General features: G+C 54.5%; 2 protein-coding genes across 2 annotated transcripts in view; both read right to left on the bottom strand.

Moving 5' to 3' along the window:
* The window catches only part of ATP8B3 (ATPase, aminophospholipid transporter, class I, type 8B, member 3), a 53,718-nt gene extending 48,821 nt beyond the window's left edge, over positions 1-4,897 (bottom strand). Inside the window, exons 1-5 of the mRNA XM_006869072.1 lie at positions 4,638-4,897; positions 3,155-3,565; positions 2,053-2,297; positions 1,486-1,577; positions 100-213 (exon numbers count right to left, since the gene is read on the bottom strand). Coding sequence (XP_006869134.1) covers positions 100-213; positions 1,486-1,577; positions 2,053-2,297; positions 3,155-3,565; positions 4,638-4,897 — 1,122 coding nt within the window. The remainder of the gene's footprint in view (positions 1-99; positions 214-1,485; positions 1,578-2,052; positions 2,298-3,154; positions 3,566-4,637) is intronic.
* A 497-nt stretch (positions 4,898-5,394) lies between these two features.
* The window catches only part of REXO1 (REX1, RNA exonuclease 1 homolog (S. cerevisiae)), a 29,167-nt gene continuing 8,724 nt past the window's right edge, over positions 5,395-25,837 (bottom strand). The window contains exons 2-15 of the mRNA XM_006868985.1: positions 13,485-15,091; positions 12,935-13,039; positions 12,181-12,394; positions 10,280-10,443; positions 10,057-10,188; positions 9,570-9,693; positions 9,098-9,211; positions 8,846-8,983; positions 8,625-8,738; positions 7,386-7,459; positions 6,414-6,524; positions 5,791-6,045; positions 5,572-5,692; positions 5,395-5,483 (exon numbers count right to left, since the gene is read on the bottom strand). Of these exons, the coding sequence (XP_006869047.1) occupies positions 5,395-5,483; positions 5,572-5,692; positions 5,791-6,045; positions 6,414-6,524; positions 7,386-7,459; positions 8,625-8,738; positions 8,846-8,983; positions 9,098-9,211; positions 9,570-9,693; positions 10,057-10,188; positions 10,280-10,443; positions 12,181-12,394; positions 12,935-13,039; positions 13,485-15,091 (3,362 nt within the window). The remainder of the gene's footprint in view (positions 5,484-5,571; positions 5,693-5,790; positions 6,046-6,413; positions 6,525-7,385; positions 7,460-8,624; positions 8,739-8,845; positions 8,984-9,097; positions 9,212-9,569; positions 9,694-10,056; positions 10,189-10,279; positions 10,444-12,180; positions 12,395-12,934; positions 13,040-13,484; positions 15,092-25,837) is intronic.

The following is a 25,837-nucleotide window of genomic DNA, read 5'->3' as shown; positions in this document are numbered from 1 at the left end:
AGGTTTCCCACAGACACCAGTCCTAGGATAGAGACTGCCACCTAGCCAGGGCAAAAATTGGCAGAGGGCATGGGCCCCATGTGATCCATATTGCCCCACCTGCAGGATGATGATGAGGAGGAAGTAGAGATTGGACACTCGGTGGAACTGTTCATACAGGTTCATCGGCAGGAAGGTGAAGAAGCTGTACTTGGCCGTGTGGATGACGTTGGTCTGCAACGACAGCCACCCACCCCGGCCAGCTGGCATGGGGGCACTGCCCAGGGTTGTACCCTCCAGGGCTGTAGGCACAAGAGGCCACGGAGATACTAACAAGCATAGAAACTGACAGGATCCAGCATCAATGCAACACCTTCTGCCCACACAGCCTCAAGCCATGAGCACCTGCTGAATACAAGGCCTCAGTCTAACACTGAATGACTGACTGACTACAGGATGTAAGGCCCCGGTCAGCAAGGGTGCAATGCCTCAAGCTAGTCTTGACTGAGGCAAGACCTCTATCCAACATTCAAACCAACATTAATTTTGCATCTACTGAATGTAAAGGAACTCTGGTAGCGTACTGGTTACAAATCGGGCTGCAAACCTGAAGGTCAGCAGTTCGAAACTACCAGCTGTTTGACGGGAGAAAGATGAGGCTTTCTGCTCCCGTAAAGATTTATGGCTTCGGAAACCCTGTACAGGGTCGCTATGGGTCAGAACTCATAACAATAACTGAATGTAAGGCCTCAAGCTAGCATTTGCTGAGCACCTGCTGAATGTAAGACCTCAGGCCAACATTACTTATGTGTTTATTAAATGTAATGTCTTGAACCAGCATTTACTAAGTATCTACTGAATGCAAGATCTTAGCCCAGCGCTGGTGGTGGTGAGTGGTTGTATGTGCTGTGGAGTTGATCCCTACTCAGAGGGTTCCTGCATAAGGCGTCTGTGGCTGTAAACCTTTATAGGAGCAGAAAGCCTCATCTTTCTCCCACAGAGCAGCTGGTAGTTTCGAACAGCTGACCTTGCGGTTCGCAGCCCAACTCATAACCATTACGCTACCAGAGTTCCTAACCCAACATTGAGAGATGATTAAATGCAAAGCCTTGAACTTGCATTGTTTGAGCACTCGCTGAATGTAAAGCCTCCGGCCAACATTAATTGGGCGCCTGCTGAATGCCAGGACTCATTGAACCTCTCCTGACGGCAAAGACGGTTTGAGCCTCAACCTCTGCATTTCCCAGAGCAGGACATGCATGGGGGTTTGGGGAGCGCCTGGATGGACAGACATCCTGCATTCTGAGGGTGGTGAGTTCACTTATTTTCACGTGAGCTGGGAGGGGAGAGGGGTCAGCCCCTAACCAGCCCCTTACATGGAGTCGGCTAGGGCGGGACGTCAGTGCCCACATTGGTAGTGAAGAGCATCACGCAGACATGCACAGACAGAACTCAGGCAGTGTAGAAAGCCTGGAAGGCAGGGCCAGCTCGGTGGGTGGAACCCACCTTGTACCTTTTCCGTTGACAACATACGAAGACTTTCTCCTTACACTTCCAGTGGTAGCATTGGTTATTGGCCTTCACTTCCCAGGTGAACTCTGAAGCAAGAACAGGGTGGCGTGGGGCTTCAGACAAACACCCTCTAACGACACCCCGGCGGAGGACTAATGAGTCCCCCGGAAACCTTTGCACTGGGGATACCCGGCTCTTGGCCAAGGATGCTGGAACTGGTAAACAAATGGGGCCCCTGGGGTGGGGGATGGGGGACAGCTTGGTCCCCCCCACACACAGTAGGCATGCAAATGGGTCTGTCGCAAGCTCCGTCCCCTCCCACGATGAGCTGTGAGCCATTCCCGTAGACACAGACCACAGGATCCACTAAAACCAGTCCATTTTATGTAGGGTAAACTGAGGCCAGTTCACAGAACTGAGGGGTCCGAAGCCACGTGCCCAATCAAAGTATTGATCTTTCTGGACTTGCAGCTTTCGAACCTTGTGTGTTTAGTAATCTTAGCCCTGAATGCTTGAGGAATCGGGCTTAGGGCTGTTTGTAAGCAGAAGAGAGCCCCACACTGTCATCACGGGTGCCCACACTGCAGCCCCAGCCCCACTTGCTCTGCCCAGGGACACGCACCTGAGTTTTCATTTTCTTGGAAAACATCTTGATAGTTGAGGCTGCCCATGCTGGTGCAATGGTGGGGGAGAGAGATGGGGAGAGTTCAGAGGTGGCCGCAGGCTGCTGTTTAGCTAAGACTTTCTCTAAAATGATGCCGCCCACATCTACCTGCAGTTTCCCTGGCCCAGGCTGACCCCCAAACCTGCAACAGCCCCACGACCACCACCATCTCCAGCTCAAAACCTGAGACTACCTCATCCCCTTCCCCCCACACAATTACAGCAACATTCCACCCCTCAACACACCCAACTCCAGTCTCCGTTTGGGTCCCCATGGCCACTGACTCTCAAAGGAATGATTGGATCTTTCTCTAATCCCTTCTTCCTACATGGCACCCAGTGACCCGCCCAAGCCCGGGGAAGTGTTTGTTGACTGAGTTAGATTTTGCAGCTCATCTGGGAGCTGTTCTGGGAGCCCTGAGCATGATCTCTGGGCTACTCCAGGTAGAAGCCACCCCAGCAAGTGATGGAAGAGACACACCTTGACAGAGGCTGGGACCTGCCCACTTTGTGGTCTCTGTCTGGGTCCTCCAGTCTCACTTTGCACCAGGGGACCCTGGGCTGGCACACAGGGGTCAGGGTCCACCACCCCTCCAAGCAACCTGACACTCCAATCACACACCATCAAACCTCTCCTGTGATGACCTCCTCACCCTTCCCGTCTCAGTTCAGACTTCCCTGACCCTCCTGGCTGGATTTGGTGCCTCTTGTGGGCCCTCCCTCCACCTGCGACATCACCTCTTCTCCACCTGAACCCCAAAACCTCTCAGGGCTGACACATTGGCATCTGAGTCACGGTAACCCTAGGGCCCTGGCAAGCCAATCTGACGCAGGATTAGCTCTGGGAAGCCTGGAGGGACGGCCACCCATTCAGAAGATGAGGAAAAGCGAGGCCCAGGGCACACAAAGCAGGGGGTGCTCAGTTGGGGTACACTTGGGGGAGAGTCGAGTTCACTGGGGCAGAATCCATCCAAGGCTTGTATGGGATGGACACACCCACGCAACCCCTGCTTCCGGCTCAGTCCCACCTTCAACTAATGGGAACTCCAGGTCCTTCGTGCATAGTACCCCGCCCCACAATCTCCTGGCGAACCCCGACGCACGGGGACCCCCAGGGACGTCCCCTCCTCCACCGCTGCCATCCCAGTCTACAGAAGGACGCACAACAGAGGGCTGGCCGCCCCTCACCTGAGCGGGCCGGACCCGGCCGCGGATGTCCACGGCGGCGGAGGTGGAGGGGCTGTTGGCCCGGCGCAACCGGCCGAAACGGGCTGCACGGGCGCGGGGGCGTGGCCAGATGCGGGGGCGAGGCCTAGCTCGAAGGCGGGTCTTGGCGGGGGCGGGGGTTCCTGGTGGCGTTTCAGTGGTAGGGGGACAGGGATGGCGGCGCTCTGGGGGCAGACCCCTTCTCCTGGGGGCGTGGCCTCGAGGGAATCAGGGGGCGGGGAGGAAGTGGGGAGGAGCAAAAGCGTTGTAGCCAGGGCGTCCCCTCATTTATCGACAGCACTGCAGGTTCAAACCCACCAGCCGCTCCTCAGAAAACTTAGGGTCACCGTGAGTCAGAACTGTGTCGGCAGAGTCTGATTTCTAACTAAAAGGTTGTTGGTTCAAATCAACAAGGCGTCTCAGAGAGCTTGGCGACCTGCTTCTGAAAGCCTTTGAGAACGTTGTTGGAGCTGTCCTGGGCCCGCGGCCCGCCTGCAGAGCAGCTGGTCTACTGGTTATCCTGCCAGCTTTGGGGGCCCTGGTGGCATAGTGGCTAGGTGTCAGGTGACTGCAAAGTCTGTGACATAAACCCACCAGCTGCTCCTCAGAAGCCCTGGGGAGTTTACTCCGTCCTATGGGGTCCAGGTTACTGAGACACACATGGGTGGGAGACGGGGAATGAGGCTGAAGGGCTTGTTCTAGTAGCTCCATCTCTTGCTGGATGGAACTGAGCAGGGCTAGGGGACAACTTCCTCCCGGGAATGGAGCAGACAAAGGCCCTGAAGACAGAGCACTTGGGTTTAACAAGCTCAAACAGGTCCCTTGAGGCTGGCATGAGGGCCCGCCTGGGACACCCCAGCCCCCATTTTAGTAGATGATGATTCATGTGCAGAAAAAGTGGAGCAAAGATTTGACAACTGGATACAAGGAGCAGCTCCCGAGGGTCCAGCAGGGGCAGGGATCAGACTGGACGGAGGACCATCCCCCAAGTGCTGAAGCCAGCAGCTGGGAGGCGCGAGGTGGATGGGAACTGCCCTGCACTGGGCCCTTGGCCTTATGCAGTGACCCACGGACCTGCATGGGCCAGCCTTTCTGGCTTAGTGTCTCTCACAATGACACAAAAGTGAGGAAAGCATTCACAGGTTATGGTGTGGCCTGTGGCTGCTCTGCTGTGCCAACACTGGCGGTCCACAGCGCTTGGGCCAATCCCACTCACAAGATGGCCCCCCACCCCACAGAGGGGCTGGGGAGCCCGATGGTCCCAGGCTCGGGCGGACCTCTCCATCTTCCCTTGGGGCTTACAGTCAATGACCCCCACAGGCATGAGACCACCAGTACACACAGGAACTCTAAAATCCATACAAATGTTTATTCTGTCCCTGCCCAGGGAGTAGGGGGAGAGGAAGGGCAGGAGCTGTGGACTCTCCAGGCAGCCCCGTGAGGAGGACAGGCTCTGGAAGACAGTGTTGGAGGCTGGTAGGGCCCAGGTGGGCTGGGGGATGGAAGGACAGGAAGGGCCTTTCCCGAGCGAGGGCATCTGTCCCAGCAGTCAGCAGCTTTACAAGTGCAGGTGACCACTTCTGGGCCTGGGCCTCTCGCACATCCCACTCCCATCCCCAGGCTGCTGTTCCTCCAGACGGTGAGGGGGGATGGGGGGAAGTGGGGGTGGGGGCAGGACATGACTGTACAAGTCAGTCACTGGGTTTAAATTAAAAATAATAAAAATAACAATACAAAATAAAAAAGACAACCCCTGTCTCAAAGAAACCCGGGATGAAGCGGCCCCCCCACCCCCACCCCCCACGTCACATAAAAAGGGAGAGTCAGGTGGGGGGCGCTGCTGCTGGGCACAGAGTTAGAACCTGGCTGGGAGGGGTGCAGGCTAGGCAGGTCAGCCCTGACCAGTGGCCGGTCCAGACAGCCGGGGCCGCGTCTCTGTGGCGTGGCGAGGTGGTGGACAGAGTGAACTCTCGAGATTTATTGCACTGTTTTGGAGGAGGCCAGGTGGGCTGGGACGAGGGCAGGCGAGCAGGCTCATCGCTTGGTCTTGGCGTCTTCGCGGATCTTCCAGATCATCAGGTGCATACAAGCACTGGCGTCCTCGCTGGAGCTGTGCCCGTCCACTGCGGGGACACGTAACAGGGGTCAGTGGCCGGCTGGAGCCCCTGTGGTACACGAGCTAGCCCCCGGGGCCCCATGGCAGGTGCTGACCGTTGTCCTGGATGATCTGTTTGAGGTAGTCGGCCATGAGGTTCCGTAGGGAGCGCTTGTAGGGGAGACCCAGGCGGTGTGGGAAGAGCACAGCCGTGTCCACTACGGTGCTGTGGATGACCTGCAGGGGCGGGGGTGTGCATGGTGGCAGGGCCCCGCTGGCTCCTCTGATCCCCCATCAGCAGGCTGTGTGGGGCCCGGAGGCGGGGAGAAACCAACCTTCAGTGCCAGCAGGTCGCTTTCCAGGCTGTGGCCAATGAGGATGGTGTCGGCACTGAGCATGCTCAGCAGGACCGCCTGCACGTCCCGCAGCGAGATGCTCGTGCCTGCCAGGTCTGCCTCAGTCACCCCGGAGAACCTAGTGTTGTAGTCGACAATCTCGTTGTCGGGCCTGACGAAGGTGTCATAGACCACCTGCATATCCGTGTCCACCACAGTGATCCGCGTCAGCTCCAGGCCGTATGTGGTGTAGGACTGTGGACCCGGGCACAAGACGGGGAAGAGGTCAGCTCCTGCCGCTCCGGAAACCCCAGGAAGCCGGCTATGTCCCTGTATTCCCATAAGGGGCAGGAGAACCCCGAGCCTGGAAAGGCTCTGCTAACCTGCACTGGGCTTGGCTTTCATGAGCAGCCTGGTCTATACAGACCGAGAAGCACCTGTTTACCAGCCAGGGAGATGCTGTGTGACCCACTCGGGAGTGAGCTCCAGACACCCCATGGATCAGACTGGGACTGGCCTCGGTTCACACATCTTCAAGCTGCTCTTTATCCCACAACCTCAGCGGCTCCATTCTCAGGTGGGGCTGCTAGGCACACCCCCACCCCCAACACTGTCAGGCTCACCATCTCGCAGTCAAGGGCGTAGACACCCGGGTGAGCATCTTCTGGAAGCTCTTTCTCGAAGGTCCTCACAAAGCCTTCAAGGTTTTCCTTTCGACCGTCCTGCACATGTTGCTGGGGAGAGGAAGGGACGAGGAGTGGGCAGGTAAGAAAGGAGACTGGGCTCCGGGGCTTCACATTTCTGTCCGTCAGGCATAGCTGTGGGTGCACGCTCAGTGGGCCCTCCCACTCAGTAGAGGGTACAGCCAACTAGGGTGTGGGGTGCTTGTAACCGAGCCCTTCTTGGCTCACCAAGGGCTGGATCCTGACAAGTCCTCTATCCTTCCCCATGAACTGCCTGAGTGACCTGGAAGGGCAAGCCGCACTCAGGGGCCGGAATGGCCGTGGGCAGGGGAGACACCGCACCACCTCCCAAGGACCCCAAAGGCTTCAGGTCACCTGAAAATCACCTGGGCCAGGCTGCTGGGGTCCTGCTGGCAGCCCCCAACCAGGTCTTGGGAATTCTACATATTTACATACAGACCCTACCAGGGCTTCGGCCCCCCCCAGTCCTGGGAGCCTCCTGCTGAGGACAAGTGGCCACACCCCCCACCCTGCCAGGGGAGCTGACAACCAGCCCTGAAGCAGGGGCTCAAGCCAAACACCTAACTAGAGGCGGCTCTGGATGGGGGGGTGCCTTGGGCCCCCAATAGACGAACCCCTCACTTGTGTCCCCATGTCCTAGGCACCTATTGTGCCCTGCAGGCACTGTGGAAGCCCAGAATCATCACAGCCAGGACTCCCCTTGGCCTCTGAGGAGGGAAAAAAGCCTGGATCCCATGCAGGGCTGAGCTACCTGCCCCACTGGGCCCTCCCCACGGGCTACCCACGGGCACTCAGGATGGGCCAGCCATTAATGAAGGAGAGGCGCCAGGAGGAAAGAAGAGGGCAGGGATCTGGGCGAGGTAAGGGGCGCCTGGGCCCCAGGAGACCCACCTTGGCGACCTGGCAGCCAATGGAGCCAACAGCAGCCGAGCAGCAAGTGTACTGAGTCTCCCAACCTCCAGCCACTGCAGGGAGGAACCAACCAGGGACACGCTGACTGACCGCCCCCTGCTCAGGCCTAACCCACCTCTGGGGAGTAAGACCTTGTTTGGAACAGGGCTCTCCCCCCACTTTTTTTATTGTGAAAATGTACAAAAGACTTGTTTTCAAAAAGTACAAAAAAGCCACTTTGGGGGCTAAGGTGCATCAGACCTAAGCCATGGTATCTTCAGTTGCTTTGTACGCATGTGTAAGTTGCACAGTGAAATCAGCAAGATTGGAAAGAACCGAGAAATCTGCCCCAAAGAAGCACAAACGCTCCTAGAAGTAAAGACGGTGAGACCTTGTCTCTGGACAAGCTATCCGGAGGGACCAGTCCCTGGAGGACGACATCATGCTTGGCAAAGTGAAGGGTGAGCCAAAAAAATGACCCAGACACCCACTGAGATGGACTGGCAGAGGCCACAGCAGCAGGGCTGGCCAGGGACCGGGCAGTGTTTCGCTCTGTAGGGCCGCCATGGCTCGGAAGTGCCATCAGACCTGGCACCGTACCGCGGAACCCTGGGAGCGGGGAGGCCCTGCACCTGTGTGCAGTCTGGCTATGCTCTGCAAGCTGTGCAGCGGTCAGTACCAACAGAACTTCACCACCCCTGTCCCTCCCACTCCCGCCTCTCCACTAACCCGCTTGTTTCTGTATGAGAGAATTAAAACACAGTGGACTCTTCCACAGAATTTCAAGTTCCTCATAGGTTTAACTCAGAGCGAACTCGTGTAATGTTTGATGACAAAAGAAAACCCGTTTTCTTCTGTCACTATGAGAGGCACACGAGGGGAGACCGTGTCTGGTGAGTGAGGCCTAGGCCTATATCTGGAGCTTCAGCGGGGCGGCCCTGAACCAGAGAACCAATGTGTTCTCTGTCGCCACCCACTGGTGGGACTTGTTACCGCAGCCTCCACAGTGACTCCTTTGGGAGGGAGGTCGAGGATTTGGGATGAGACATCGCCTGACCCCAGCGCAGGCCCCTCCGCACACTACCCCAGGAACCTGGTGGAGTGGTGGTTAAGAGAGGCCCCACGCAAGGGGCGGGTGAATGGGCAGCCCAGGAGGGACTTGTGTTACTTTTGTGATAAAACAACCAAGAGAAGGCCTGAGAAAGGGGGCGCAGAATGGGGCAGGCCAGGTGGGCTCACCGCGGTGGCGCCGCAGCCGACCCCAGTGGTAGTAGCACTCTTCAGCACGGACACAGCGGCCCGAGGGGGACACGAGGTAATCAGCACCACACCGACAGCAGATCCTACAGGAAGCTGTGAGCCGACAAGACAGCTGGAAGGGGGGCTGCAGCCACGCAGGTGACCCCAGCAGACCCCTCCAACAGAAGACCCCAGGGAACCCAGAGGGCCCCTCCCCTCACCATCCTTGGACCTCTTCTCCTCTGTGGTGAAAAGGACAGCGCCGCCAGGCCGCTCGGGGTGGGGGAAAGGGTAGCCATTCTCCCTGAGCTGCTCATCGGTGAGGAGGTAGTCCCTAAGGCGGCCATACAGCGCAGCCCCTGTAGATGGACATCCAAGGGAAAAGGCTGACCTCACGCACGATGGACGCCGAATGCGGGGCCGGGGCCTTCTGTGGGGGTGGGGAGTGTGCTGGCTGGAGCAGAAAGGCTCACCTTTCAGGTCCTCCACGCGGGGGCTTGTCGGGCGGCTGAGCGAGAAGCTGGTTTTGGCGGCCAACCTGCCCCCCAGCACCACCTCGTGGGACACCAGCCTCCGGCCGCTGACTTCTGAGTGGAGTGGGGGGAGGGAGAACGGGGTAAGCTCAGCCCCACCTGCCCCACTGAATCAGCACAATGGCCTCATTGCCAAGTGACCTGGGCAGGAAGCCCCTATAAGGTGCCCATCCTGAGCTCTGCGGACTGGGCAGTCCTTGCTCCTCGGGTGGGCAGGGTAGGGAGAATGCAGTGGACCCTTCAGGAGGCTCGCCCCTTTGGAGGGAACAGAGGTAGTGGGGTGCCCACAGAGGGAGACACCTGTAATGCGGGGGGTGCACCCACCCACCAGGCCCAGCTGGCTCCGTTAGCGGCAGGCGAGGCTCCACCTGAACAAGCAGTCTCCTCACTGGTCCCCAGCCCCCAGACTCACTGCTGAGTGCGGGCGAAGCACTGGGGACCAGGCCTCGGAGCTTCTTGAGTGTGTTCACGGCGACATTCAGGTAGATGTTCTTGCTGGGGCTACGGTCGTAGGCCACCTTCTCCTCGGTCAACGCCTGTGGACAGGCATACACCCACACGTGTGGCATTCAGTCCTGCACCACACCGCGGTGCCCTGGGAGCGGGGAGGCCCTGCACCTTTCCCAGGCAGCCCAGAAACTGTGGCCATCAAGTCAGCCCTGACCCATGGCGCCCCCAGGTGGGTCAGAACAGAACTGAGCTTCACCGGGCTTTCAATGGCGGGTTTGCCTGATAGAAACTTTTCTTAGACTCATCTAGGTGGACTCGAACCTTCAACCTTTCAGTTCCTAGGAGTGCAGTCACCGTGTGCACCCCCAGGAAACCCTCACAAGCATCCCAGGGGAAAGCGACGGGGCTGGAGACCCGGGAAAGGTGAGTCCACCCTCCTGGTCACGCACCTTCTCGATGGCTTCTTGGTGGGAGGAGGAGAACTTGAGGCACTCCTCAATGAAGAGGTTGAGATACCGCTGCCGGATGGCTGTGGGGACTTTGGCCCCAAACTCTTTGGGGATAATAGGCTTCTTTAGACTCTAAGGGAAAGTGTAGGGTCAACACAGGGAGGGGTAAGCAGAGACAGAGCGAGGCCCCAGCCCCAGCCCCTGGACAGCCCCACCACCTCACCTGGAGTGATGGACTGTGGGCGACTCGCTTAGGGGTGATAGTGGACGTTGTCTTGGAGGCCATCCCTGCCAGCGTACGCGTCTTCAGGGTCTGCCTGCCAGGCTCGGGGCCGTGGGGGGGCTGGCTGCCACTGGCCGCCAAGGTCCGCTTGGCACCTGTGGGGGCTGGCAGAGGGCCGGGGATGTGAGGATGGGCGGTGAGGAGGCCCATGACCGAGCTGCGGAGCACCAGATAGCTGTGGTCACTCAGGGCCAGCAGCACGTGCATCTCGCCACACAGGGCCGGGGGCCGAGGCTCGCAGCTCGGGCTGGACAAGGACATCAAGGGGGGTACGGTGGTCAACAGCCAGGGGTTGGGTCAGGTGCCGGGGCCACCGACGGGGCGCTGTGGAGGGCAGTGTGGACTGTGGGGAGCTGCTGCAGCATGGTCACGGCCCCAACTCTGAGGCATTGAGGTCTGAGAGAGAGAAGGCCCTGGCTCCTGGGCAGAGGACCCCAGGGTATGGACAGCCTGTCATTGTGACAGCCCAGCTCTGTGTTCTGCCCCGCCTATGATGAGGTCACAAAGCACAGTCAACCACCCGAGGAGCTGAGGCGGGGCATTGCCTATGTGTGCGGGATTTTAGCATCTGGTCAGCTCTGACCCGAGGGGACCCAGACGAGACCACAACTCAGAGAGCTGGATGTCCGTCCCTGATCCCTGCTGCCCTGGGTCCCACATGAGATGCACACAAGGCATGGGCAGCTCTGCCAGTCTCCTCTAGCTGCAGTGACCACTCCTGGGACCACTTGGGGAGGCAGGAGGTCGACATCCACCCCTCCTGTCCCAGCAGAGGAGAACTGAGACTCACTGGGACTTTTCATGTGGACCTGGGGCCACGCAGAAAAGAAGGGTCACCGGGGGCAGCCCAGGAGCGTGCTCTGACTCTGTGAGACCACCTGACTGGTCTGCCATTTGAGAGCCATGCACAGCTCGGAAGAGTCGCCTGGATTTGGAGTCGGCCTCTCTTTCCCACTCACAGTCTGCACTAAGCCCCCCACCACACCCACACCCACACCCACACACACCTGGGGCTACAACTCAACACTCTGGGGGCGCTGCTGGAACACCTGTGTCTACACAAAAGAGTCAGCACTGCCCACCCTGCACAGGGGGCTCTGGGACGATGGTCTTTGAGGCAGGCAGTGGGAGCCCCTTCTCCCCTGGAGCTGGTGACACATAGCTGCTCCCTGCCAACCACCTCTCGCCAGTTCCTGAGGGAGATGCACCTGGGGGCTCTGCAGTACTTTTCAGGAAAACAGCCCCAGCTGGCTGACGGGGAGGCACCCGCTCTCAGAGCAGGTCAAGGATAGGGGTCAAAACAGGTCCTTCAGACTGGAGGAACAGAAGCTGCCATGCTGTACCCTCACCCCAATGCCCCTGAGCAGCTGTGCGGTCTATGCCTGGCTCAACGGGTCCTGCCCTGCCCTGGTCACACAGCTCTGTTAATTGGTTCTTCAAAGTGGCTCATCAGGCTACCGAGTCAGCTCTGACTCACAGTAGCCCTCTGTAGGGGTTCTGAGGTACAGCTAGTGGGTTTGAACCACCGACCTTGTGGTCCAGTGCTTACTGGCCAGGCATCAAACCCAGGTCTCCCCACACGGAAGGCAGGATTCTCCCACGCAACCACTCCCTTCTGACACACATCACACTCTGCTCACCACCACGACACGCCCCCAAGGGCTGAGGGAAGGGACATCACCATGGATGTCCACTGCCAGGAGGAACAGGTCCCCACCAATCCCGTCTCCCAGACAGTAAACCAAGGCCACTGTGGCAGCAAGTTGGTGGGGGCGAGGCTTGGACCAGGACCCTCCTCCACACTCCCAAGACTGGACAGGCCCGGGCTAGGCCAGTCACACCTGCAGCCAGGCGGGGGTTGGGCACGTGGGCAATGCGTCTCTTCTCGCCAGGCGTGGAGATACGCACGGAGGACAGTTTCTCGGTCTGCCTCGGGGTGGCCTGGGGCCAGCTGGCTGACTCTCGCTGGGCCTGCTGGGCGCGCCGATAACACACTTCCTGGGCGGTCAGCGGCCGGGCTGGGGCTGAGGCTGGGGCTCTCCTAGGGGGCTCCACCTGTGGGACCACGAAATGCTACGGTCTGGCTATAGGGTTGAAGAGTCACAAGCCCTGGGGTCTGGGGTATAGGTGCTCTGAGTATCTGCCAGGAATGCCCTCGGGCAGGGGGCAGCTGTGGGGCAGGCTCCCCAGCTCCGGACACTGCCGGGCTAGGTGCTTGGCCCCGGTATAGGCAGGGCAGGGATCCCACCCTGTCCGTCTCCACATCCCAGCTTCTGGAGAAGGCGGTAGGAAGGGGGATCATGCCTAAATCACCCTGAGCAGGGCCCCCATGGCCCCTAAGAGCTGACTGACCCCAGGCCCCCACCCCCAACCTCATGATGTAGTAAGATATCCAAGGAACAGGGTGGCCCCTATTGTCCTCCAGCCCTCCAGCCCTGAGTCCTGTGAGGAGAAAGCAACAGGGTGGCCCCTATTGTCCCCAGGCCCTGAGTCCTCCAGCCCTGAGTCCTGTGAGAAGCAACAGGACCCAGGGAAACCAGGTGAGAGTTTGCAGGCCTCCCCGCCCCGGACCAGTCTGGATCCACTAGCCCTCACCTCCCTGCCCTGCTTGGTCAGATGAGAGATCCTCCTCTTCTGTCCTGGGAACAGCGTGGTCAGGCCCGCATGCCCCTGTTCCTCACTGTTCTCCTCCTTGGGTGGCTGGAACACAGGATGCAGCCAGGCAACTTTGGTAGGCACGTACACACACGCCGTCTCACGGTGCCCTCCCCCCACCCCCGACCCCCAGCATCCACACACCTTCCCTTCTCCCCCTGGCCTCCAGAAGGTACTTGGGCCCAGCTTGTGGGCCACTATGAGGCCCTAACCCTGGAACCTGGAACCAGCCCTGTGCCTAGACACCTGGTAAGGATGGAGCCAAGGGGCTAGGCAGGGGCTGTAGACCACCGGAAGGGAGAGGGGCTGGTACAAGAGTACTGGGGGGAAGGCAGAGTCCCACTGGGTGGATGATGACCAGTGTCCTCTTTCTGGCTGGCGTGCTGGAGGGCAGTGTGGGAGGCCACCAAGGGCTCCTGATTTAAATGGGGCCAAGGCCAGCAGTGACCAACCCGGACAGGACAGTGGGTAGGTGACCCCACACCCTCACCTGGTGGGCCAGCCGACCTTTGTGCTCAGTCTTCACGCTACTGGACTCGTTGAAAATCCGTAGGCACTCCTCCATGGGGTCTGAGTCAAAGTCAACCTCCTTCTCCAAGGCCGCATAGTCCACGTCCTCCCCCGAAGAGGAGGAGGAGGAGGAAGGGGGGGGGGCGGGGGCAGGGGCAGGGGCAGGGGGTGGGGAGGCCTTGAGCTGTCTGGGCTGGCTCTGCTTTGTTGTCTCCGTGAGGCCCAAGCTGGAGTCCGAGTCTGAGTCTGAGCTGAGGCTAGGCAAGGTGGGGGGCAAGGTGGGGGGCCAGGCTGGTGGCGCCCCTACATCCTCGTCTGCACTCTCGTCCCCAAAGAGGTCAGCATGGCTCAGAGCCCGCCGCTTCAGCTTGGGGGTGTTTGGGACGCCACCCTCGTCCAGCGAGTGGGCCTTGCGTGTGACCAGCTTTCCTGAGGGGGAAGGCTTTCCCCTCTTTGAGCGGCTTGGCCGGAGCTCCAGGGGCTGCTCAGGCTTGGCTTTTCCTGAGCTGCCCGGTGTGGCGGCTGAGGATGGCTTCTTCTTGGTCCCTTCTGGCCGCTCTGCCTGGCTACGGGGGCTGGCAGCCTGAAGGCCCCTCTTCTCACTCAACTTCCCTCGATCCCTGTTTCTCCCCTTGTCTTTCTTCCGGACACCCTCCCGGTGGCTGCTTAGCGGCACCTCCCCTCGTCGCTTCTTCTTGGATCTCACCTCCTTGGGGGTCTCCTGCTCCTGAGTGGCTGGGGCAGTGGTGATAGATGGGGCAGGGGTCCCAAGGTCACCCACATCACACTGCACGGCCATCTCCTTGGTCTCCCGAAGGCAGCCCTCATCGGGAACACGAGGGGGGCTGGCAGGGGCAGGCCCATTGCCCGGCGGTGCGGCAGCATCATCTTCTGAGTCCGAAAAGCGGGCATCACAGCTACTGAAGGGGTCGCAATGCTTCTTGGGGGCTGGCGTGTAGGGCTCACGGTCAGGGGCACCCCGGGCCCGCTTGAAGGCTCGCTCGTCCCGGGTGCCCGTCCTGCTCAGGAGGCGGGCTGAGTAGTTGGACAGTGGGTCATACTCTAGGTCAGTGGACGGCTTGGAGTTGTCCACCACGTACTTGCTGCTCGAGCCGGCACGGCCATGCCTCCGGGGCTGGCCCACAGCCTTGGGCACATACTCCAGGGCCCCACCGCGCCCCCGGCCAGGGCTCCTCTCCAGCGAGTACTTGCCGCCCGGCTCTGCAGGGGTTGCCAGTGGTGTGGGCTGGTAACCGGTGTCGGGGCTCAGCCGGCCACGGCCCCCAGGGTGGTAGTCCAAGGAGAGCGGGAAGGTGTCCTCATGGCCCAGGTGGGCACTGGGGGCAGCAGGGCCACGGGGGGCCAGGGCGGAGTCCTCGCCGGTGCCGGCCACCCTGGCCGTGCCCAGCAGCTCCTGGTAGCGCCGCTGCTCCAACTCCACCTCGGTGCGCACGGCCTCGATGGCCTGGTTGACCAGTTCCAGCTCCAGTATGTCGGAGCGCGGCTCGTCCCCGCAGTCCAGTACGCCATTCTCCCTCTGCCCCGGAGGCTTGGGCAGCTCAGGGTTGTAAGGGTCATAGCCCAGCCCTGAAACAGTGACAGGGAAGAACGGCCAGTTAGCAGACGCTCCTGTGAACTGGGCTCTCACCAGGCCCCAGCAGAGCAACACCGTGGTGCCGCTGAGCTGGAAGGAGGGATGTTTCGGGGACTCCACCTCAATGCAGTGTGAGGGTACAACCCACAGCCATGCTGGGTAGACACAGGTCTAAGTTACTGGTGGGGAACTAGAACTCGGGGGTCCGGAGCTGGGGCCCAGTCACCATGGGCTCCCCAGCTGCTGGGAGGAAGTGTGCCACCCAGTGGTGGTGAAGTGTTACAGCAGCCACATCCAGACCCGAGACGCTAGGCCTTTGTGGTTCTAAATCCCAGGCCCCAGAGAACGGAGCAGAGCTGTCTCTAGGTCTCTGAGACAGTTAAGTCTTCACGAGGGCAGACAGCGGCATCTTTCTTCCTTGGTGAGTACTGCCTCTCACCATGGTCACCACACTATCATTTCCCACCCCACCACCCCACCCCCATTAACAGGGCATGCCCTGAATCTCAGATGAGCTTTGGTCTCTGATTCTGCCTGTTGTGAACTTTCAGACAAGTGGGAGTCTATAGCGTCTGACCCTGCAGGTATGGCTCCTCAGTCAACAACTCCGATGGGCCGTCTCGCTCATGTTTTAACTCACAGCCCAGCAGCCACGCAAAAACTGGCCACACACACACTGGAACCGCTCAGTGACATTGCAAAGGTGGAGCGTGGAAACCCACAGGACAACTCAGACAGCCCTGACAGTGCTTCCTCCGCTGTTAACAAATGTAGAACGTTCAATGCAAAAATGTCAATACCGTGGGAACCGGAAGGCTGGGGGCGGGGTCAATGGGAACGATTTTCTACACAGGTTTTCTGAAAACTGCTCTGGGGGCAAGAAAGGAGCGAGGCTAGAAGAAACGTGTTGTATGCCCCTCCTTGTTTATCCCCCTGTGACGGGAGTCATTTACAGGGCGAATGATCATTTTTACATTCATTAAATTGTATTTTGTTTCATTGTAACAATTACAGTCCTCTCCATGTACAACAGTATTAACCTCTATTCCTTTATATTCGTATGTATGCATATATACACACACATTGCATATATATATATACATACACACACACACACACACAGTATAAGGAGCTATGGTAGCTTAGTGGTTATGAATCAGGCTGCGAACCGCAAGGTCAGCAGTTCGAAACTACCAGCTGCTCTGGAGAAGAAAGATGAGGCTTTCTGTTCCCGTAAAGATTTACAGCCTCCAAAACCCTGTGCAGGGTCGCTATGGGTGGAAACCAACTCGACAGCACTTAACAACAAACACACACATTGTATATACACACACACATTGTATATATATAGATATATGTATATACACACATACTATATACATATTGCTGTTAAGTCCTGTCAAGTCAGTTCTGAACCATAGCAACCCTGTACAGGGTTTCCAAGGAGCAGCTGGTGAGTTTGAACTGCTGACCTTGCAGTTCAAATGGGTTTGCAGTCTGGCACATCAACCCACAGCGCCACACCAGGACTACACACACACACATAAATATAAAATGTATATACATATATACATTTTGTGTGTGTGTGTGTGTATATATATATACATATGTATATATATATTCTCACACACATTGTACATATATGCACACACACACTATATATGTACACATTGTATATATATGCATACACACATTGTATATATATACACACACATTGTGTATATATGCACACACATTGTGTATATATGCACACACACAGTATATATATGCACACACACATTGTATATATATATGCACACACACTATATGTACACACATTATATATATATATATATATAAACGCACACACACACACACTATACAGATATGCACACACACTGTATATATATGCATACACATTGTATATATATGCACACACATACGTATGCACACACATTGTGTATATATATATATATGTATACACACATTGTATATATATGCACACACACTGTATATATATGTATACATTGTATATATATATATATGCACACACATTGCATATATATGCACACATTGTATGTATGCACACACACCTTGTATATATGCACACACATTGCATATATATGTACACACATTGTATATATATGCACACATTGTACATATATGCACACATATTGTATATATAGGTATACACACATTGTGCGCAACACATTGTATATATATGTATGCACACATTGTATATATATATGCACACACATTATATACACAGACATTGTATATATATATATACACACACATTCTATATATATGCACACACTGTATATATATGCACACACACTGTATATATATGCACACAAACACTGTATATATATGTATACTCACATTGTATATATATGCACACACATTGCATATATATGCACACATTGTATATAGGCACACACACCTTGTATATATATATATGCACACATTGTATATATATATGCACACACACCTTGTGTGTATGTATGTATGTGTGTGTGTGTATATATATATACATACACACATACATACAACACATTGTATATCTATGCACACATTATACATATATGCACACACATTGCATATATATGCATACACACATTGTATATGTGCATACACATTGTATATCTATGCACACACATTGTACATATACGCACACACATTGTACACACACATGCATTGCACATATATGCGCACACAGTGTACATATATGCACACATTGTATATATGTGCACACACATTGTATATATAAATGCACACACACATTGTATATATATGCACATTGTACATACGCGCATACGCATTGTACATATATGAACACACATTGTATATATACGCGCATACACATTGTACATATATGCACACGCACATTGTATATATACACATACACACACTGTACATATATGCATACACACATTGTATATATACATATATATATATATACACACACACTGTTAAGTGACACTGAGTCTGTTCTGACCCATTCAAAGGAATGACTGGTGAGTTTGAACTGCTGACCTTGTATTTCAAGGCGACTTTGTAGTCCAGCTCATTAACCCACAGTGACACACCAGGACTCCTATGTACATGTACAAAACAGAAAAGACCTATTAGTTTAAATGTCCCAAGGGCCTACTTTGCCAGGCAGCCCCCTGCCCACAGGCACACAGCCTTTTCAGTCCACCGGCCAAGTCCTCAGCTGCTTTGTCTCTCCACGCCATCACCTCTGCCACATCTCTGTTGTGGCCGCTTTTCTGGTTAGGAGCCCTCACTCCTCTGTTCTTCCCCCTTGGTGGTCCAGAGTCCTTGTAAGCCAGCCACTTCATGCCTTTATAGCCCTCATTTTTGATAGACACTGTCTAAGTTGGCCATGTCTAACTGTTCCTTCCTTTTTAAAAAAGTGTTTCCAAAAGCATGATGAAAGGAACGATTGTGAATAAGACCCAGCTGGGTCATTGTACCAACTGAGAGAAACTAGATCCACAGGGACAAATGTTTCCACTTGTCTGAAAGTCCAGAACAGGCAAATACATAGAACATGTGCATTAGGGGCAGGAGGCAAGGATCACCACATCTGTTAAGATGATGGGAAATGTTGAAAATGGCCTGTGGAGATGATTACCCCATGTGGTGACCACAATGAACGCCATTCAACTACACCCACAATGGCTGAAATGGCCGATGTGTTGTTAATTATATTCCTTCCTCATTTAAAACCAGACTTAAAGCAACGCACTGCTCACGGTCGTGGGGTGAGGAGCCCTTCGCAGCAGTGAGAACAGTTTCCTGATGGACATTATAGATGTGTGTAGATCGCCTATGTCCATCGAGTCGACTCCGACTCCTGGTGACCACACATGACCCACAGGGCTGTCCTAGGCTGAAATCTTTTAGAGGCTAAATTACCAGGCCTATCTCCCTCAGAGTAGCTGGATGGGTTACAACCGCGGGCATGACGCTTGGCAACTGAGCACTCTGACCACTGTGAACGTGGCAGGCGTGCCCACAGCAAAGCTGGTCAAGGAGGAAAGCCTGCAGTGAAACCACGTAGCAGGGGGAGCCAGGCAGCAACTGTCACAATTGACTGGGCCGAGCCAAGACCTGCGCTACCCACGTGACTTCCATCTGTGTACTCCCGTTTACAATCCTCAAGCCCTCTATCCCCAGACCTCCCCGTCTCCCCCCACAGGGGCTGAGGTAGCTCCCGGTCAGAACAGGAAGTCAGTGCACGTGGGTGTCTGAAGGAGCCAGCGGCAGAAAGTGGTGCACCATGGGTGGTCCAGTGGCCCTCTGTGTGGCTCAATGGTTAAGCACTTGACTACAAAGAAGGTTGACAGTTCAAATCCACTGAGCGGCTGCTTTACAGGCCTGTATACAGTCTGCTCCTATAATGATGGCGGCCTAGGAAACTATGCGCAGCTCTGCTCTGCCACATGGGTCACTAGGAGGCACAAGTGACGTGACAGTGCCCAACAACAATGACTCAATGCCGAGGCCCCGGCCTTGATTCTCGGTGTAGCCACCGCTGCCAACCCACAGAAGCTGGCATATTGCTGTGATGCTGGACAGTGAGTGCTCTCAGCGGGGCTTCCAGGTTCCAGTCAGGAAGAAAAGGCCTATGTAAACTCCCGAGGGACCTCCACAGTCCCATTCACAACCAGTTACGAGGACGGCACGAGACTGCGCAACACAGAGCCCCACGGTGGACGCAGTCACCAGGAGTCACGACAGACTCGAGGACAGCCAACACAGGGTAGTGACCCTGTGGGGCAGTGCAGAACTGTCCCAGAGTCCCCAAGCTGTCTTTACAGCAGACTGCCACCGGGTTCAAACCGCTAACCTTTTGGATAGCTGCTAAGCGCTAAAGCCTTGGGTCACCAGGTCCCCTTAATAACCACCACCACCTCTCCCCCTCCCAAAAAGAAGATGTGCACATTCAAATCGCCAGAATTTGTGAACATGGCAGTTACCACAGCAAAAGGCCACTTGTCCGTCAGTGTGTCATTCTGTGGTGGTTTTCAAGGTATGCCGGAGTCCCCCTCCCAATCGTTCCTCAGTGCACAGTCACATCGCCACGACCCAGGTCCAGAGCCTCTTATGAAACAGCTCCATTTCCTGTCCCCCAGCCCTGGTACCCACACAGCTGTAGCGCCATGTCTGTCAGCCCGAGATGTTTCCACGTGCAATCACACATAGGACTGTGATCCTGGATGATCCAGGTGACTCCCATCAAATCACAGAGCCAAAATCCAGGCGCCATGGAGACAGCCCCAAGTCACAGTTACCCCCATGGGTCAGAAGAGAGCTGTGCTCCATACAGTTGTCAGTGGTTGATTTTTCAAAAGTACATCACCAACCTCAGTCTCTACCAGAGGAACCGGATGGTGCCTGGTTACCACTGTAAACTGCCCTGACAGGGAGCCTATTAGATCCTGGATAGGTGGGAGAAAAATGTGGAACAAAACTCCAAATCATAAAGACCAGGCTTGCTGGGCAGAGACTGCTCCACACCCTGACAGGGCGTCCCATTCAGTGTGTAGCTGAACTCACTTCCACAGCTCAGCACAGGTCTGTTTGCTGTGAGCCTGTCTTCTAAGACACCGCTAGGTGGACTTGAACCTCTTACATTTCAATTACCAGCAATGAGCGCTAACCTTTACACCTAGGGGGGAGTGTGGAGGGGGATACACAAGGGGACAGGACAAGGAGTCTACGGGGAAGGGGAGGGAGGCTCAGAGAGCAGGAGATGTGTGGCGGAAGCAGGAAGACTGGAAGACGCTCTGTTAGATGCAGGAAGGGACTAGGGGCAGAGGATTGTGGGGCCTCCCTGTACCTCAGGCAGGCCCCCTGACCACAGTCAAGGCTGTGAGGTCACCCTGTGTGGCTTTCCGTGTGGCCGTTCACTCTGCAGCCACAGGACCCCTTTGGTGAGCATGCAGCACAGACTGGCTGCATCCGCGGGAGAAAGGTGGGCAACCAGTGGGTCCACCATGTATAGAAGGAATGTGGCAAGAGAGCCGGACTGGGTAACCCAAGGGGCATGTAGGGAGGGAGGGGCTTACTCTAGATGTGATTTACTTTGAACTGGAACCGTGGTTACATTGTATGTAGAAAGGCGGCCAGGAGATGGGCCCAGACTGTGTACCCACAGCCCAGGGGAAGGGACTGAGGATAGGGCTCTGGCCAGAAGCTGAGTGGGGTGACCCATCCAGATAGAGTAGGGTCAGGATTCCCTCCCAGTGCCCCCAGGGCAACTCCAGGTCTCCCCTGACCCATGACAGTGCACGGCCACCAGAGGGCATGGCTACAGATGAGGGACCCAACCTACCACGTAGCTCCCGGTCATGGAATGGTCCTGCCTCTGGAGGACACCCGCTCCCTGAGGAGGGCTCGGCCAGTGGGGAGGGCCTCTGGCCAGCAGAATGGAAGGGGTGGCTGGGAGTCCAGAGCTCAACACCCCTCCCTGGACGAAACAATATACACACAACAAGGGTCAGCCTTCAACCCTTTTCTTTCCTGGAGAAACTGAGACCACATTTTTTGGATTGAAAAAAAAAAAATTCCAAAGAAAGCTCAAGAAGTATATGGGGCACCATAAGAGGAGAGACTACAGGTGATCAGAATTCCAGAACAGAAAGACAATGTCAAGGGAGAATGACCCTAGCCATGGACACCTCCCCGCTCACAAGAGCAGAGCAGTGACCAAGGGGGAGAGGGGGCAAACTACCAGGGAGGGACTGTCAGCGTTGGGGGCGGGGTTTGGTTTTCCCACAAGAGCCTGAGCTAAGTTCTGTTTACTTGCCAGTCTTCTCTTTTAAGGAAAATAAAAACCTGCTTAGAGTCCTGGTATGGCACTATAGGATAAGCACTTGACTGCCAACCACAAGGTCAGCGATCCAAACTCACCAGTCGCTCCTAAGAAACCCTGTAAATGCTGCTATGAGTCAGACCTGGCACCATGGCACTCAACAACAGAACCTGCTGTGGTGCCCAGGGCTAGGCCTCCCGCTACTAACCAGAGTCCCCAGTTGAAACCCAGCAGCCAGCCCACCCTCAGAGCCCTGCCCCCAGTTTTCTCCTCTCTGGCTCCTCCAACAGCTGCACTGACTTTTTGGTCGGTTTCCCATTTGTTGTTCCACTACTTCTGTTTATTCTTTCTCCTCCTTTTCTTTCCATTACCTTGAATTTTATACTGTCTAGCTCTGCTTTTGTTCCCTTGACATTGAGATGTAATCCATATCGAAGGCTGTGCTCTTTGATCTTCATAAGTAAATGTTTCAAGTCCTCTTCACTCTCAGCGATCAAGGTCGTATCATCTGCATATCGCAGGTTGTTAATGAGTCTTCCTCCAATCCTGATGCCATGTTTTTCTTCATAGAACCCAGCTTCTCGTATTATTTGCTCAGCATACAGGTTGAATAAGTATGGTGAAAGAATACAACCCTGTCTCACACCTTTCCCAATTTTAAAACATTCAGTGTTCCCATGTTCTGTTCAAACAACTGCTTCTTGGTCTAGGTACAGATTTCTTACAATTAAGTGTTCTGGAATACTCATACTTCTCAATGTTGTCCATAGCTTGTCATGATCCACAATCGAAAGCCTTTATGTAGTCAATAAAGCACAGGTAAACCTCTGATATTCTCTGCTTTCAGCCAAGATTCATTGGACATTAGCAATGATATCTCTCAGCCTCTTCTGAATCCAGCTTGAATCTCTGGAAGTTCTCTGTCAATGGATGATTGTAGCCGTTTCTGTATTACCTTTAGCAAAACTTTACTCACTTGAGATATCAAAGAGATTGTCCGATGATTTCCGCATTCTGTTGGGTCACCTCTCTTTGGAATGGGCACAAATATGGCTCTCTTCCAATCGGTCAGCAAGATAGTTGTCTTCCAAATTTCTTGGCAACGGAGAAAAGATTGAAGTTGTCAAGGCCTTCATTCTTCTTGGATCAACCATCAACACTCACTGAAGCAGCAGTTAAGAAATCAAACATATTGCATTAGGCAAATCTGCTGCACAGGAACTTTTTACAGTGTTGAAGAGCAAAGATGTCAGCTTGAGGACTAAGGTGCGCCTGACCCAAGCCATGGTATTTTCAATAACCTCATATGCATGCAAAAGCTCGACAGTGAAAAAGGAAGACCGTAGAAGAATTGATGCCTTTGAGTTATGGTGTTGGAGAATACTGAAAAACCAAACAGATCTGTGTTGGAAGATGAGCAGCCAGAGTGCTCCTTGGAGGCCAAGATGGCCAAACTTCATCTCTCATACTTCAGACATATTGTCAGGAGAGACCAGTCGTTGGAGGATATCATGTTGGTTAAGGTGGAGGGTCAGAGAAAAAAAAGAAGACCCCCAGCGAGATGGACTGGCAAAGTGGCAGCAGAATGGACTCAAATATAGCAACAATTGTGAGGTTGATGCAGAACCGGGCAGTGTTTCATGTTGTGCATAAGGTCGCTATGAGTCTGTACCAACTGGATGGCACCTAAGCTACAAACAAAAATTCTATACTTAAGTGCATCAAGGAATTTCACCAAAAAGTATGAAGAGAACCCACAGGCTAGGAAAAAGCATTTGGAAACAACATAGAAAAAAGAACTGTTCTCCAAAATTTATAGAAAATTCCAACACCTCAATAAGATGATGACAAATAACCCAAAATGGACAGAGGACATGGACACTTCACCAAAGATAACATTCAGGGGGCCAAGAAATCTACTGAGAAATGCTCACGATCATCAGTCATTAGACAGAGATGCAAAAAAAAAAATCAAGGATGTATTATCTTACTCCAGGAAACAGCATATGCTGGTGAGGGTGTGGAGAGACTGGGACTCTCCTACACTGTTGGTGGGGCTGTAAAAGGGTGCAACCATGGTAGAAGATGGTATGGTGCTTTCTCGAAGAGCTGGAAATAGAAACAGCGTAGGACCTAGAAATCTCTGTATATCCTTAAGAAAGGAGCATGACATGAATAGATGTTTGCAGACCCCATGTTGTTACAGCACTAATTACAATTCCAAAAAGCCGGAGGCCGCCTAAATGCTGATCAAGAGAAGAAGGATTAAACAAACTTTGGTACATACACACAATGGAATATTACACAATGTTGAATAAGAATCTGCAAAACACCTTACAATATGGGTGAACCTGGAGCACATTACGCTAAGTGAAGTTAGTCAGTCACAAAAGGACAAATACTGCATGAGACCACTGTTGTAAAAGATTTTCTTGCTAAAAGAAACATGCTATGATGGAAGCTGTCAAGGGCGTCACTGTTCTCGGATTCACTATCAACACTCATGAACGCAGCAGTCAAGAAATCAAACGAAGTATATTGTTCTAGGCAAGTCTGCTGCAGAAATCCTCTTTAAAGTGTTCAAGAGCAAAGATGTCAATTTGAAGACTAAGGTGTGCCTAATCCAAGCCATGGTATTTTCCAATAACCTCATTATGTGTGTGAAAGTTAGACAATGAAAAAGGAAGACCACAGAAGAACTGATGCATTTGAGTTATGGTGTTGGAAAAGGATATCAAAAGTATCACTGCCCGAGGAAGAAACAAATTTGTGTTGGAAGTAATACAACCAGAATGCTCCGTAGAAACCAGGATGGCCAGACTTTGTCTCTCATATTTTAGATTTACTATCAGGAGGAATCAGTCCCCACAGAAGGACATCGTGCTTGGGAATGTGGAGGATCAGTGAAGAGGAGGCAGACCCCCAGTGAGATGGATTGGTACAGTGGCCGCAGCAATGGGCTCAAGCGTCCAGCTGTGAGGCTGGTGCAGGCCTGGGCAGGGTTTCCTTCTGTTGTGCACAGGGTTGCTATGAGTCGGAATCTACTCAACAGTCCCTAACAACAACATGATGATTACAGGGAGGGTGAAGACTGGTAAACACTGTTAACTGGTGGGTAAAAAAAAGTGACTGACAGTCTCAGATACCCTCTGTAGGCAGAGTCGCTATGAGTTGGAAGTGAGTCCACACCAGCGGGTTTGGCTTTGTTTATAACCTACTTGGAGTCCCTGCATGGTGGAACCCTGTGTAGCGTCACCATGAACTCAAATCGACTTGAGAGCACACAACCCCCACCCCCACCAACCAAAAGGCTCTTGGTTAAAACCCTACAACCTGGAAAACCCTGAGAGGCAGCTCCATGGGGCACACCACCACCCAACTCCCCCCTTCCACAGCAGCTTCTAATCCTGGTGGAAGGGGGTGCTGTGGGAGGAGGAGGCTGGGTGCACTTGGGTGCTCAGGCCCCCCATCAACAGCAGGAGGAGTCACAATAGGTGGGGATCCCTTCTCTCAAGAGGTTGCCTCTCCCACCCACCACCCTGTCCCTGAGCAGCGAACAGATCAGCGCAGTATGAGCACCCCATGCCTACAAGCCTACATCCACCCTGCCTCAAAGACTGGGCCTACCCCAGAAAGCATTTGGTGGCTGCTTCCCCCACCTCCATCACTGACCCTTCAGAGACTGGACAGGAGGCAGGAACCTGTGGGGCACCAGTGGCCGGGAGAACAAGGCATTCCTGGCGGCTGGATGTAGCAGGTGAACAGGAGGGATGCAGCCACTTTCCTGAGGCACGAACTGGCCGTGGGGAGATGAGAACAGTCCCCAATGAGACTCTGAGGACAGCAGCTCAGCTTGGTGACTCGGAGGTTAAACTTATGGCCGCTAACTGATCGTCAGCAGTTCAAACCCACGCAGCGAACCACAAAGAGAAAC

The sequence above is a fragment of the Chrysochloris asiatica genome, unplaced genomic scaffold (assembly GCF_000296735.1).
Source record: "Chrysochloris asiatica unplaced genomic scaffold, ChrAsi1.0 scaffold00125, whole genome shotgun sequence".
Lineage (NCBI taxonomy): Eukaryota > Metazoa > Chordata > Mammalia > Afrosoricida > Chrysochloridae > Chrysochloris > Chrysochloris asiatica.
The sequence above is the reverse complement of the archived record's forward strand: the minus strand, read 5'-3'. Positions and strand labels throughout refer to the sequence as shown.